We start from the raw sequence: 14,843 nt of genomic DNA, 5'->3' as shown, positions 1-14,843 counted from the left end.
ACCTTTCCAAAACACTTTACTATAAATTTATTTTCCTTTCCCTTAGCAGCGGCACACAAGATCAGACCTACTGTATGAGCTGAGTTATGTTCGGATTATAAAATAGCTCAGACTCAGGGGGGAGTTGGAAAGATTTTACAGCCTTGGTCCCTCATCCAGGCCATCTCCAGCATCCCCACACCAGATATTTCTGAAGGGAGGTCGGGAGCTGCTGCAGGCAGGGGGTGGCCAAGGCACAGGCAGGGGATGCCTCCCCCTCTCAGCCAGAAATTCAGCTTTAAATAGTCCACTTGGAAGATCCTCGCCTGTTCCCATAGTCATCAGTGGAAAAGGATGGGGATGGAAAAGCACAGTGGGACACAGCTGCTTCCCCAAGCACGGGCATGGGCTGCCAGTGTCCCCAGTGCAGGAGGCAGCCAGGGCTGGGCAGGCACCAGGCAGGGCTCAACTCCAAGGGCACTGTAAAACTTTCTTTAGCACTTGGATAAAAACCCAGGCATTTTGTAACCAGTTGCTGAGCAGAGGTCAAAAAACAAAACTCGTTTCTGATTTTTTCTCCACTGCCATTGAACCCACAACCCTGCACATCACCAGTGTCACTGGCTGCCAGGAGCTGGGGGCTCCCTCTAGCGAAGCCGGGCGCCACAGGATGAGGCCATGGGGTGAAAGCCCATGGGGCTGGGATGAGATTGGGATGCAAACTTGCTCTGGCCATGCTTCCCAGTGCTGCCTCACTGTGCTGGCAAGGCTGACCCTTCCCCTCTGAGGCACTGATTCTCTCTCCCTCGCATATGCCCAGCTGCGGGGTTGTATCCAGAGCCCCTCGACCCTCTCCCAGTGCTTCAGCATCTTGCTGGCCACCCTTAACCACAGCCTGGGGAGATTTCTTGCCTAGCTTCAACCCTGCTCTTTGCTCCACTGTCCTTCACCTCCATGGCCATCGTTGCAGCCCCAGCTTGGCTGCAGTGGGGGGGTCAGCGTGTGCCAGAGTGTTTTGCCCCGATTCCCTAGGGACAAGCAGAGTATCCTCCAGTCGGGAATGTGGATGTCAGTGCCCGGCGAGCAGATGCGGAGGCTGGGCTCGGCTGCTGCCCACTGCCTGGAGAGGATCAGGCCATGGGCATCATCACGCTGGCGTAAACTGTCATGGGCTCCTTGTCAGGGCTCTGCAGCAAGGATCAGGGAAGCAAAGGGGTCAGCGAGGTGCCTGAGCTGAGGAGGGGAGGCTGTGGGTTGCCCCATGGTGATGCCCAGTCAGGGTGAGGACCTGGTGGGGGGCAGCCACCCTTACCTGCGAGAGGGATGGGTAGCCCTGTGGGGCAGACGGCTCTGCCAGATGGCTGTGTGGGGGTCGTGGGGCTCTGCCGTGGGCTGGGGCTGTGTCCGTGGGCAGGCCGGTGGCTGCAGCGTAGATGGTGGTGCAGGAGGGGTGCTCGGTGGCAGGGACCCCTTTCTGCTTCTGCTTGGAGAATGAAGGATGAGCAGCAGTAGGCAGCTTGCCACAGGGGCCCTTCCCTCCCTCCACCCTGCATGGGCCCACTGTTTCCTCCTCAGTTTGTGCTGATCAGGACTCGGGGAGGGGGAAAAACCACACAGTCTGGCCCCAAAGCCACCCTGGGCTGCTGGGGGCTGGGGAAGTTGCAGCACCCAACCTTATTCCCAGCAATTCCTAAATTAATGGTGACTGGGCTGACTCCTGGAAAGGCAGGGATGGGTGACCCCAGGGAGCCCATGGCCACCCCAGTGTCCCTCCCCACCCCGCCCACAATTTGACCCTCTCCCTCGCCAGCCACAGGGCTGTGTTGACACCCAGTGGTCAAAGCCCATCACAGAGGGTGCCGCAGACCAGCGAGGAGGCACCCAGCAATGACCCAGAGCTTTGGGTGCTGCTGCTGCCCAAAGCCAAGCTGCCACTGTCCGAGACCCCCACCCAAGAAACCCTGGTAGGGTCATGCCCGCGCTCCCCACCGGCTGCAGCATTCGGGGTCCTATTACTAAAAGAGCATTTCCATCACTAAAGGAGCATTTTTCCACCAAGGTGCTGAGGCCGGCTGGGGTCATGCTGGTCATGGCTCACCTCCACCCGCTGCACTTGGGAGTAGATGGTGTGCACTGCATTGTCCTCAGCGAGTGGCAAGTGCGCCTGCTCCTGCTCCTGGCTGGCTGCGGGGGGATAAGCAAGTCACCAAGATGCAAGGGGAGCAGGGACTGGGGGGACCCCAGCGCTTTGCAAGCCACATCCTGCTCCTGTGCTCCAAGGCACAGCAAGGGTGAGCCCATGCTGGATTTGTCCCCAGCACGGTGCCCGCTGGCTGGACCCAGCTGCATCCATATTGCTGTAGCTGCCCAGGCGCAGTCAGAGGATTTCTGGCTGCCGCAGGTCAGCTTTGCAAATCTGTCGTTACACAGGGAATGGGAAGGAGGAGCACGGCCCGGCTGAGGCACTCATAGAGATAAGGCGCTCTCTAATTTGGGCTGGGATCATTCAATTCCCCTTGAGACTGTGCAATATGAGCTTAGAAGCCCACCATCCAGGTAGAGTGTTGGATATCATCTGCAGGTTCGTTTCTTTTTTTTTTTTTCTTTTTTTCCTTTTTTTTTTTTTTTTAAGCTCGTTTCCTTCCTGCCTTTTACTCTGTGCTTCAAGAGAAACAGGTTTCGTTCATCCCAAGGGCCAGGGTACTTGGTAGACAAGGTGCCCACAGGAATCAACCCCTTGGTCAATTCGCTAGCACTGGCTGGGGGCAGCTTCTGTCCCCCCACAAGGCTCACCCCACTCATGGACCACCAACTGCCCCAGCACCCCTCCCTTGTGGCACTTACCGATTGGCGTGGCCAAATAGGCAGTCACAAACACCCCAGTGAGGACCATCACTGCAGCGATGGGCACCGCCACCATCAGCACAAGATGCTCTGTCCTCAGCTCGGCACTGCCTGGTATGGGGGACAGAGAGAGGAGGGGGTCAGCCACTGGCCCTGGGGCCCAGGGTCACCTAGAGCTCAGCAGAACAGGCTGCTAAAATCTTTCTTCATCTCATCACCTAATTTTGGGCTGATGATTTCTGTAGAACAGGAAACAAGGGGCAGGAAGTTCTTCTCTTGAGCAAAGCTCTCTTTAATCGCCTCCAGACAGCAACAGTCAGCAAAAAGCCAGACAAAGCCCTCAAAACGTCACTGGTGGCTTTATGGAGGCCTGTGGGGAGGCAGCCCCTTTGTATAATGCCCTTGCATCGCAGGTGTGTGAGAAGAGGGCCCTCGGACGGAGCTCTGCAGCTCCAGCTGCCAGCTGGGCTCCCACCACTGGGAGGCACCCAGGGCGGCCCCGCTCCTGGACTACTAACGGTGACACCATGCAGGGGTGTCCCACAGTGCAAGGGGTTTTGGGGCAAGGCAGGTTGAGAAACAAGCCCGAAACCCTCCTGGAGCATCTCATTTCAGCACCTCCTTTTCCTAAGCAAAAGTCCTGACCTTTTTTCCCATGGGGATGTTTTCTCAGCACAGGTCACTGAGAGAGCCCCAGCAGAGGTGTGACTTCACCTCTGGGTCCCCAGGGAAAGGGGCAGCCACCGTGCTTCCCAGCCCCGCAAAAGTCCCCCATGTCACAAGGGAGTGCTAGAAAATCCCAGTGAGACAGAGCGTGACTTTTGCCCCGAGAGCCTCTGAAGGGGAAGTTGTCACCGAGGTTTTTATCCTCCCCAAATCACCCAGCGTATGAGTCTCATGCATTTAAAAATGAGCCTTGAGCACTGGGGCACAGCGAGTGCAGTGGCCTGGCTGACCGGGGAGGCAGGTGGGACATGCAGCTCCACGACCGGCATTTACAGGAAGGACTCAGCAACCCCGGGCGGGTGACACAGCAGCCACTTTTCTTGCAAAAGGCTCCTTTGAGGCTGCCTAAAGCAGCATGAAAAAGAAGTCCCCTGAAAAGCAAGAGCAGGACTAGGAGGCTGGAGAGAGCCACATCGGCAACTGGGGACTTACTTACCCCCTTGCTCATAGCTGCACTCGGAGAAGTTGAAGGCAACAACCCGGCTGCTGACTGGGTTGCTGGCCGTGCAGGTGCAGGGGATGCTTGTGTTCTGCAGGGGGTAGGAGAGGTGCAGGAGGCTGCCATTGCAGGAGCAGAGCCCCAAGGTGCTGGTGTCCCAGCTGCTCCAGCTGTAGGAGACTTTGTCCCCTTTCTCTGCCGTGCAGTTGAGGGTGACAGTGCAGCTGCCGTTGGCCAGCACCCAGCTGAGGATCTGGATGCTGGGTTCAGACACCGGCTCTGGAGAGAGGGAGGGAGGAAAGGGGTAAAAGTTTGTGTCTGGGAAAGGAGGCAAACGTTGCCTTGGCCCTTGCCTGGGAAATCCTGCCGGCCTCTCCTAAATCGCCGGGAGATGGAGAGGAACCGGTCTGGCCCCAGAACCACTGCAAACAGCATTAGGGAGGGACATGGTCTGTACGTACCCAAAGGCTCCAGATGGGATGAAAGACTCACTGCAGCACCTTGACATCAGGGTGGGCATCTCCCACACCTCCTTGACCACCACCCACCTCCCAGACCTGCTCCCAGCACCACAAGAGGCTGGGAGCACCCAGCACTGTCCTCCCAAAGCAGCGTGTCTCACCATACACCTCCAGCTGTATCTGCCAGACTTTCTCCTCCGGCCCCTTGCTGACTATGTACTCGTAGAGCTGCGTGTCCTGCCGCTGGGTGTTCAGGATCTCCAGGGAGAAGTCCAACTTGTGGAAGCGAGTTCGTCCCTGCATGTAGTTGGTGTAGTTGCCACCTGAGTACTTGAGCAGGACAAGCTTCCTCTGTGGGTCCTCTGTGTCCCGCTTCCAGACGGCTGCCCCAAAGCGCAGGGTGAGTTCCTGGAGTTCAGGGGGGATCCGTAATATTGTCGCCTTCCCCAGGGTGCCCAGCACAGTCTCCCTCGCTCCGCGGCCCATGCCTGGCAGGAGACCAGAGAGAAGGGCTGAGACTGGCAGGGAGGCACAGGACGGCTCAGAACGACCATGTCCCCCGCCCCCCGCCCCCCGTCCCGGCTCTGCTGGAGGAGGGCGGATGCCCACAGAGCTGCGGTAGCCAGCAATGGCTTTGGACCCACCCTGGTAATCCACAGATTGGGGACAGCTTAGGTTGCGTGAGACAAATGGGTCGAAAATTGAACAGATTATCGAACCACATTTTCAAGCTCTGGATTATCCACCACATCCTGCACCAGTGATTGCTGGCAGGTGGGAACATGAGTTGCGCTGTAAATCAGGGTTCAGTACGAGCTCTGCCCCCTGCCCACCTCACAGGACCATCCTCAGAACCAAAGGAGCAACACCCAGCCCTTGGCCCCACATCCTTGACCCTGAAGGATGCAGGTTGAGGGCTTGGCTGAGGAGCTGGAGGGGAAGCATTGCCTTCCTCTGCTCCTCTCCTGGAGCAAGGCGAGTCTTTATCTGCATCAGCCTCAGCGTTCTCCTGCATCAGGCACCACTGTGTGCGATGGCCGAATCCTGGTTTAAGGCTCTGGACTTTCTGTTGGCACAACAGCAGCCAGTCAGAACAGTGAAACATCACCCCATGGAGCGGGGCTGCCTCAAGCAGGGGAAGGCGCTTGTGGTCCCAGTCTGGTGGGGATGCTGGTCCTGGGAGAAGGGTGCTGGCTGTGGTGGGACCACCTTGAGAAGTCCCAGTGCCACTAGGGCAGTCCAGAGGGAAGCAATGCTCAGTGGTTCTTGGCCAAAGCCTGCAGTTGGGTGCATGTCATGGCACCCACCTCCCTCAAGCACCTCAGCGCCAGAAACCTTCAGCGGGACTTTTCTTGTAGAAATCGCAAGAATTTGGAGGTGGGCTTAGGTGTAAATCCCAGGCTGTCCTTCTTCTGGTCGAGGTGGTCCCAGGTGCATTTCTTGATGGCCACAGAAAAGTGCTCTTAAGAAGAGTGCAAGCATCTCCCACGTGTTCTGAAGCATCTGAATCACCCGGATTTCCTGGAGGGCATGCAGGAGGATCTTCTCCCCCAAACCCTTTCCTGTCTTTTGCTGCAAGGCAGTGATTACCCACACCCCTGAGCAAACAAGTTTGTTTGCATAGGAAACAGCATGGGGAGAAATGCCAGCTCACCGTTGCTGCCAGCCACCCTGAACATGGAAGGGACCCCACCATGTCACCCCCACATTTCCTATCGACTTCTTTCCATTGGGGTGAGGCTTTGCCCCAGAGTAGAAAAGAAAAGAGGAGGAGCTACCCCAGAAGAACAGGTCTAGAAAGGCCCAGATAAGCCCAGTATCTGCCTCTCCTGCGGCACATATGGTTCCAGTAAAAACTACAGAGCACTCTCCCTGCCGCCATCCCAAGTGAGTGGCATCGCTTATTTTTGGCCCTTCCATGGCATGAAACACAGTAGTTTCTGAGCTGTCCCTGTGGACTGCATCTCCCCAGCATTGAAGCAGCCATGCGGACATGGTGGTCATCCCCCAGAAGCCCCACGGTCTGTCTGACCCAGTACCTCATACATTTTTTGCTGATACATTTACTGTAAAGCCCAGCATGCAGACGGATGGGTTTTCTCAGCAACATGTGTTTTTGACACACAGCAGTTAGGCTCCTCATTAATTACCAAATGGAAAAGCCCTTTTTACATCACATTAGAAAAACCCTCTACCCCAGAGAGAAGCATCTCCTTTCCGGGGAAGACGACTTGTCTGAAGCAAGACTGCAGGAGGATGGATGTAAAGAGGTCTGAAACCATCTGCACTGAAGCCCAAATGGAGGAAGGTAAGCGATTCGCACTGGCACAGCGCTAGGTCCAGAGCAGCCCTCGCATCAGATATTGGGTTCATGGGACTTTCAGTGTGCTGGCTAGGCAGAAAACCCCGGGGGGATTTTAAAGGCAGGTATTCTAGTAACAGTGAGCCAGCAGAGCTGAGGAGAAGCCCCCGCTCTGCCAAGGTTGCTGGTTTTCTGGCCAAGCCCTTCATTTGGTGACCCGTAATTACACAGATGCAGTGGCAGAGGGCTGATGGGGCTGCAAGGACACACAGCATCCCCAGGGAAGGGGAACGGACATCAGGCTGGGACCAAGAAGAGCGTCAGGATTAGTCACAGCTCCCTTTGCTCTGCTCTGCTCGGGGGCCCCAACTCACCCGAGTGCTTTTGCGCAGGCTCACTACCACTGAAACCGATTTTGCAACATCCTCCCATAACTGCTGACGGGCTGGGAGGAGAGGACCCAGGAGCCCTGGTGTGTCCGGGTGGTCCTCACTCCCTGACCAGCTGGTCTGGGGGGAATTTTGACTTGTCTGGGACACCATCATCCCTAGGACACCATCCACAGCCAGCCAGGGCTCTTTGGGCACCCAGAAAACAACCATTGCCCACTGCCAGTCCCTTTCCACTTGGCTTATACACATTTTATTGCTTGGGTACTGTCTCCCAGCCCACTGACACCTCTTGATCTGAGACACTTGGTATCGCAGAGTAAGACAATCCACCAAGGACCTTCATCTCAAGTATCTCAGTTCACATCTGGTACTAAATTATTTGCTCAGTGCTATTAATACCCCATTAAAACACACGGTAGAGTGCTTCACTATTGCAGCTGTACTTTGTCCATCACCACCTTTGTTCATCATCTTTCATTCTCTCCTCCCTCAGCCTGACTAGTAGGAGCATATTAGGGATGCACCACACATCTAGCTTGGAGTTGCGAGCCATTTATCTTTTATATGCATATTTATACTCAATCTGCCCGTCCACCTGGCACACAGCTCATGATTTCTAAAGGTCTTAATATCTGACAAAAATCCCCAAACAATCCAACCCAAGTATTGCACGGAGAGGAAAATATACATACCCCAAACACGGCCAAGAGAGATCAGCAGCCAGAGACACACACTGCAGCCCATGCCTTGGTTCACGGAGCCTCTGCTGCAGTGGAGTTAATATCTACTGCCGGGCTCATTATAAGGACAGGTGTACTCAAATCAGAGACGATGCCTTGGGCCATGTGTTTCCTGTTTTTGGCTGAATAACTCTTCTCTTTTTTTTTTTTCTTCAGTGGAAAGTATTCAAAGCACTAAGCCGTGCTGCTGAACGCTTCACCAGAGTCAGCCCAAGAGACCTGCAGAAGGAAGCAGAGCATCGATTTATAGTTTGTGCCAGAACTGCATCATCCTGCCACAGGTCCTTAACCCAACGGCAAAAGAAGAGGAAACGACCAGCAAGTTAATCATTTCACATACGGTAACAGCTTCCTGGGGCTGTACAGAGCCTTCAAACCCTGCTACCACAGCGGGGGCAGGCGGTCGCTCCCCCCACGTGGCATCGTCCCAACCGCTGCTGTTCAATCCCAGTGCCGTGGGGCTGGTACCCAGCACGAAGCTCACCCAGAGAGACGGTGTGCACTTGTGCTCACAGCCACAATGCCCACTGGTGCAGGAAAACCCCAAATATTCTGGGATAAACCCATACCCCTACTTTGGGCTGCATGGGATCTACAGCGAGGAGGAGTATGGGTGGTCTTCAAAAACTCACCGAGGAAAAGCCCAATCCTTGTTCTCAGGCTGAGTGCTCAGGGAGGTGATCTGGACTTCAATTTGCCATCGTTCAACGCCATAGTGGGTGCTCAGGGATGGGGACAGTCACCCGTCCTGCTGGTGTCCCCCTCCGGGTGGTCATGGAGAGGGGACTGCACCCTCCCACACTCAATGGAGAGCTGGGGATCGGGAGCGCAGGGAAAACACCGCCCGCTTGTTCCACTGCTGAAAAGGGGTGAGAAAAGCTTGGTTGTTTTTCTGGTTTTAGTGGAATGAATTATTCATCTCTGTCGGTGCTCAGCCCGTGCAGCTTTAAAATAGGAGAATGTTTTTTTCCTATTGCTTTCTTCAAGTTTTCATTGCTTTCTTTGGCTTTGAGAAAAGAGCAGAGGCAACAGCACAAAGCAGGAACTCCTCCACTGTTTTAAACCAAATTTGAGTGCCACAAGGAAATAAAGGGTGATCTTACAGCCCACCGCTTTTCAGTGGAGACAAGCTCCAAGAGTTTTGTTGCCGATAAATTATTTCTAATGATAAAAACCCTAAAATCACCCCAGCATCCTGCTAGGCCACTCCTTTCCTGCTCAGAAAGCATCTAGCTGAGAAAAGAAAAGAAAAAACAAACAAACAAACAAACAAAAACCCAAGCCATTTCCCAATAATCAGCAGTTTGCTGAAGGGAAGAGCTCTGCAGAGGCCTGAAAAAGAAAGGATGAGTAAGAGCAGCACGAAGGGACTCGGCTCCTTTTCTTGCCACGCGCACACAAGGAGCTTTGGCTCAGCTGAAACATGGCGGTGGTTCCTACCAGAGGCAGCCGGCTCCCAGACCGAATGCTTGGCCAGATGGTAGAGGGCCAAAGACAGCACCTTGGGGTATTGTGCAGAGCAGCAAGCTTCCCCGGCACAAATCCCACCTGAAAAGTTGGTGGTCAGGACAGGGGTCTCCAGTGGATGGGCTCCTTCAGCTCAGCCCCCCAGGTAAGGCAGCAGGATGGTCCCCAACCTTCCCCTTGCCACGGATAGGCGCCCCGCACTTGGGTACAGGCTGTGCCGGCATGGAGAAGACTGTTGACGGCAATCTGGTCCAGGAAAACTATAAAATGCCAGTATCACCCATGGGGCCCTACCACAGCAGCATGCCCCAGGCTGGGCTGGCACCAGCCAGGAGATATGGGAAAAATTATTTAATAAGCAAAACTGTCAAGGAAAAAAGTCCTTCCAGGAAGCACCTGGGGGCACAAAAAACATACAGGCAGTCACAGAAAAAAATCCTTTAACTGAAAATAATGATCCTAAATGCCTTTACTTTCCCCATCAGCTCAGGCTGAAGTCTCCTGGCTAGAAAGATGACTGAGGCACAGCACCAGGCTCTGTATTTATTCATCACAGGAGGTTTTATGATGATGCTGTTGCTCAGCGGTCATCTTGGATTTTGTCAGAGGCAGAAAAGCCCCAAACCTCCATATGGGAATGGACCAAGACCCAAGAAAATATTTTCAAGGGGGGACATTTCTGCAAAAATATACATTGGTGCTAAAACCATCAGCCACGTGGCAGGAATTACCCCAAGCTCCTCATTAGACCCAGGAGCTGGAATGACTTGTGCTCGTTATTGATTTTTCAAATGAGCCGGCAAGGTCCCCGTTGACCCTTTGATGAATCTGCCCTTAGGAGTCTTTGCTTAAAGATGGCACTGGAAAGTGATGCTTCTTGGGTTTTCCAGAGGGTAGAGCCCGGTTCTCCCTTTTCTTGGGCTGGTTTGCTGGAGCTGGCAGGAGCAGCAGCATCCCAGGGCTGCGGTGGCCCTGAGCCATGTCCCCGTCCCTCCTTGCATGTTGAGGGACCATCTCCACTGCTCACAAGACACATCCTCCCACACCAGTGGGCCTGTGTCCCACCATCCAGAGCCAGCTCCTCCCATGGGGGACAACTGTGGAAGGGCTTCTGTCCCCAGCAAGGGTATTGGGGAGGGAAAGTGGGTCCCTCCATCATCTCCCCAGTCCCTGAGCACCCTCTGTGGCCAACCCCAGCCCAGAGAACACAGAACAGGCACCTAAAAAGGTGGTGTTTAAGGTTAAAATTAATTTAATGTATACACAGACACATTTCTGAAGGCAGAGGCCATACTCGCCCTGCTGAATACTCCCTTGCAGAGAAAGCCACCTTAGCTCTGCCCGCTTCAAGATGTTCTGGTGCTCCAGACCTGGAGGTCAGGCAGCACCCAGTTGCATCCATGCCAGTGTCACTGGTTTCAGGCTAAACACGTCATGTACTGTCCTGCACCATCACACTGCTCATCAGCACCATAAAGGCCATCATCAACAGCAGGCAATGGCCAAGGATCCCTCCAAGTCCATGGGCACCCCTGGGAAAGGCTCAGATTGGGTCTCCCCACAGATCTCAGGGCTGGGGAGAGGAGGATTTCCAAGAAGTTAACCATGAACTTAATTTAGATTGCCAGGGTTCTTGAAACACCATTGCAACAGTGTTCATCCCGGTTTTGTTCAGATCTGGAGAAAATGACCTCTGATTGAAGCAAAGTAGAAAAGGTGAGGGGGGAAAGTGAAGCATGGAACTACCCTGAAGGCAGTGGCAGAGAGGCCAGCGCCTGGGCTGGTGGGAAGCAGGTGGGTGCTGGTGTAACAGACACTGGTTATAATGGTTCCCTTGAGCAACCGCATCATTCTGCATCCAGCCAGTTTAGGGACTTCATCCAGGCACTGGGGGTGATGAGATGAGGAGAGATGTCAACCGCAGAGCATCCTTAAGCCAGACTGAGGAGGAAGAAGAGGGGGAGGAGGTGTCCCAGGACCACCAGCATGCTGGTGGTGGTACAGGCTGCAGCAGCGGAGGAGTCACCTGGAGGCAAAGAGAGACCTGGGACATGGAGAGGGCTGTGGGCTGTCCAGCCCTGGCAGGGGACCCCACCTGGTCCCCTCCCCAGCTGGGCTCCTGCCACCCACCAGCCCGCGGTGCAGCGGGAAAAGGCACCCACCACTCCTGACCCATGGGCCACCTTCAGCCTTGCAGGGACTCACTGTCCTCAGGGTCATCACCACTGCTCTGGGGACCCTCCAAAGCCAAGGCCACCTTGCAGCCCATCCCACCCAAGTTTTGCCATTTCATGTGTGCACTGCAGGTGGTACCTGTCCAGGAACAAGGGTGCCTGTAGGTCAGTGAGGCATTGTTGGAGGAGACAGGGTTGCTGACTTTGCAGGTGTAGGTTTCTATCAAGGGGTCAAAGGAGACATGCTGCTCAGAGGCACCCGCATCCTCCAGTGGGAGCTTGCTGGGGGGGATCCACTCGTAGGTCACCCCTTCAAGCCCCACTGAGCACTCCAGGGTGGCTTTGCACCATGTCAAGTCACCCCTGATCACTTTGGCGTTCACAGTGGGCTTCGGGACCAGCTCTGCAAGAGGCAACAGGATGTCACAGCCACCCTGTCCCCCCATGGGGTGCTGGGACAACCCTCCCATTCTCCCAGCTCACCATACACTGTCAGAAGGATGTTTTCAGTGTACTCCTTGCCCACCTCATCCTCCAGGTACACCTGGTACATGCTGCTGTCATTTTTCTGCAGGCAGCTGATTTTTAGGCTGTTGTTGGGGAAGAGCTCCAGGCGTCCCTTGTAGGTGCTGTTGGTATACCAGACCTTCCCCTTGCTGTCCCGGCTGGTGATCTTCACCGAGTTGTTGCGCCGCCAGTGGATTTGATGATAGGAGGTCTGGGTTTGCAGTCTGGGGCTGAGATATGCCACCCCATCAACAACCCCTACCACCTCCAATGGACCGTGTTGTGCCCAGGCTGCTGAGAAAGCAGAGACCGGTACTGCTTGGCCAGCCAGACACAGCCCACTCTTCCCTGGGACTCATCCCCAGGGACCTGCATTCCTCCCAGACACATGAAAAATGCAAATAACCCATTTGCTCACTAATTCCTAACAGCTTTGCGCTCTCTTGGCCTTGGAGGCATGTGGCATGAACAAGCCCTACAGCTGGCAGCAGAATTTCCACCTCCCCACCCTGAGCATGCAAGCACCCAGACGCCCCAGTGTTGGGGTTTTTTTTTTTTTCCCTCTTTGCTTTCATATCTGGGGTCCTTTCACCGCTCCAGGCTCACCCAGAGCAGCCCCTCAACCCTCAGCTTGGTGGTGGTGATGCCAGGGGCTCCCGCAGGAAGGGAGCCGGTGGGTCACACCTTGGCACAGTGCTGGAATGGGAAAAGCCAGGGGAGAGAGCGGGGATGGGGAGGGTTTACCTGCAGGCACATCCCCAAGGTCCCCCACCATCCCTAAAGCCATGTCCCCCCCCAACCCAGCACCCTCACCCCCACAGAACCCACCGCCATACTTTGCATGATGAAGAAGAGGAAGAGGAACGCCCTTGTAAGCCCCATCGCCATCTTCTCTCTGCATCTGCACCCAAACCCCAGAGTGGAAATCCTCTCCTCACCAGGCAGCTGCTCACCGAAGACCCCCGGAGTCTGCAGCCCCTTGCCACCGTCCCTAAACCCACGGCCAGGAGGGGGGCTCTGCAGGAAGGGGGCTGGCTGTGCAGCCACGCAGCTGGGAGGTGACATGAACCCACCACACTTCCTCCACCACTTCCGTCTCCCTTAAGAGAAGTCACCCACACGGGGTTTGGGGGAGGTTTGTGACGCCGTCCAGTGGGCGGCCAGCGAGAACAGGCACTGCACCCCTGAGCTTCCTTGAGGAAACCACACACAGCACCCCATGGACCCCTGAGCCTCCTTGGGGATACCACGCACTGCACCCCATGGATGCCTGACACCCCCACCCCCCATCAGAGTCACCCCGCTATTCTGACAGTAAATGAAAAGCAGACGCCAAGGGTCACATCTCCCCTTTACAGCTGCTGTAACCAACCCACAGGGTTCCCATTTGTCCACCTGCAAACCCAGGTCTGTGTCCTCACGAAGGTCTGGCCCCTGGACATGCCATTGAGCAGCCCCAGCTTGAGTGGGGACCACTGGCACCAGCCTTCAGGGTGTCCCTGTGATGCCGGTTTGCAGGTGGGAAGGAGATGGGAGGGATGACTTGCTGATGCTAAAGCACGTGCCACGGCCCAGCGTGCTGGCCTCTGACCAGGGCAGATGCTTAAAATGATTTTAATTACAGCCTGGATTCCTTTCTGAAAGACATTTCAGGGCCTTTGTTTGGCACCGGCTGAGGGATATGCGGGGCAGCAAAGCCAGCACAGCCCCCACGTCGGGGGCAAACAGCTGCCAGCATCTTCCCACGCACCACCCCAGCCACGAGTGAGGATTACAGTGGCCGACCCCGGCAGTGAACAAAGGGCGACAGCAGCACCCGCTGAGCCCTGACCCAGTTTAATTTCAGCCCTGAGCGGTCCCCGTCCATCGGAGAGGAGATCCGATGTCAGCACAGGGAGACGTTAGCATAAGCACACCAGCAGGCACGCAATGATGCTATGGCCGGATCACTGGCACAGAGTCAGTGGCACTGCAGTGCCGAGCACCCACCGGCTTGTCCCCACGCCTGATTACACCATGCTGATAGAAACGAATGGAGATAGGAAAGCAAACTTCCCTGGCAGGGAGCAAAGTGCTGCCTCAGCGCTTGCAGCAAGTGCTGCAAATTATCTCCAATATGCAAAAGCAGGTCATTAGCATAAATTACAGCCCCGTGATGGAGCGTGGCTTCAGCAGGAGCCCTACATGTTGATGGATGCGGCAGCCCCCAGGCTCTGTGCTGTCGCCTTCAGGTGTTTCTGCTCCGTCAGGAGCATGGAGACCAGATGTTTTGGGCTGCAAAGGGGCTGAGATGTGGCTCCTGCTTTAGCCCCTGCTCCCAGGCGGCAGCCACAGCCCAGCAAGGACGGCCACCACATCCCCAGCGCCTGCACTAAAGGATTTCCATCCCCTCCATCATGCCTGAACTTTTCCCACTGAATTCAGCTGGCCACAGGCCCCGCTGCCGCCTGCCACGTGCAGAGGGGAATGCCCTTACAGTGCAAGAAGTATTTGACTGACACCTGCACATCGTGAAAAGCAGAGCATAGGGTTTGGGATGGTGTAAACCAGCCCAGCTCTGGTGGCAGTGCCAGCATGCTGAGACTGAGTCCCCATCCATGCCAGCCCAGCCCCCTAAATTCCCTTGTTGTGGCAGCCAGACACCCCCTCCCTCCCTGTGCCAGCCTCCTAATGCAGTTCCGGTTAATGATCCCAATTAACGCTTGTTTCACAGGGAGCAGCCACAAAGCTATTTTGATCCAGGGACTTAGGCAGGAGAGGAGCATTGTGGAGCCACCATTGCTCCCCATGCTGCCATTAAAGTGCCACGTTT

The 14,843-nt window shown here is 55.4% G+C and overlaps 2 protein-coding genes across 5 annotated transcripts; both read right to left on the bottom strand.

Moving 5' to 3' along the window:
- Positions 1 to 1,109: 1,109 nt before the first annotated feature.
- SLAMF1 (signaling lymphocytic activation molecule family member 1) lies at positions 1,110 to 7,913 on the bottom strand. The gene is made up of 7 exons (XM_010564130.1): positions 7,836 to 7,913; positions 4,611 to 4,937; positions 3,986 to 4,267; positions 2,824 to 2,934; positions 2,078 to 2,163; positions 1,292 to 1,459; positions 1,110 to 1,166 (listed from the first exon to the last, which is right to left on the bottom strand). Exons 1-7 carry the CDS (start codon positions 7,885 to 7,887, stop codon positions 1,110 to 1,112), a joined length of 1,083 nt encoding a protein of 360 aa, XP_010562432.1. The 5' UTR covers positions 7,888 to 7,913.
- Positions 7,914 to 7,970: 57 nt separating this feature from the next.
- On the bottom strand, positions 7,971 to 13,111 carry LOC104829689 (CD48 antigen-like). 4 transcript variants are annotated; one of them, XR_774152.1, is made up of 5 exons: positions 12,970 to 13,111; positions 12,008 to 12,325; positions 11,664 to 11,927; positions 8,516 to 8,742; positions 7,971 to 8,102 (listed from the first exon to the last, which is right to left on the bottom strand). XR_774152.1 is itself a non-coding variant. In XM_010564128.1 (4 exons), the coding sequence occupies exons 1-4, from the start codon at positions 13,094 to 13,096 to the stop codon at positions 11,282 to 11,284; spliced, it is 906 nt and encodes a 301-aa protein (XP_010562430.1). In that variant the 5' UTR covers positions 13,097 to 13,111; the 3' UTR covers positions 10,615 to 11,281. The 4 variants fall into 4 exon arrangements, 2 of the variants coding, with proteins under 2 accessions (XP_010562430.1, XP_010562431.1); XR_774151.1 differs by having other exon boundaries at positions 7,973 to 8,102; positions 12,868 to 13,111; XM_010564128.1 differs by lacking the exons at positions 7,971 to 8,102; positions 8,516 to 8,742 and adding an exon at positions 10,615 to 11,376 and having other exon boundaries at positions 12,868 to 13,111.
- Between the last annotated feature and the right edge of the window lie 1,732 nt (positions 13,112 to 14,843).

Source organism: Haliaeetus leucocephalus, unplaced genomic scaffold (genome assembly GCF_000737465.1).
Source record: "Haliaeetus leucocephalus isolate CR32 unplaced genomic scaffold, Haliaeetus_leucocephalus-4.0 Scaffold175, whole genome shotgun sequence".
NCBI classification, from domain to species: Eukaryota; Metazoa; Chordata; class Aves; order Accipitriformes; family Accipitridae; genus Haliaeetus; species Haliaeetus leucocephalus.
This window is presented reverse-complemented; position numbering and strand designations above follow the sequence as displayed.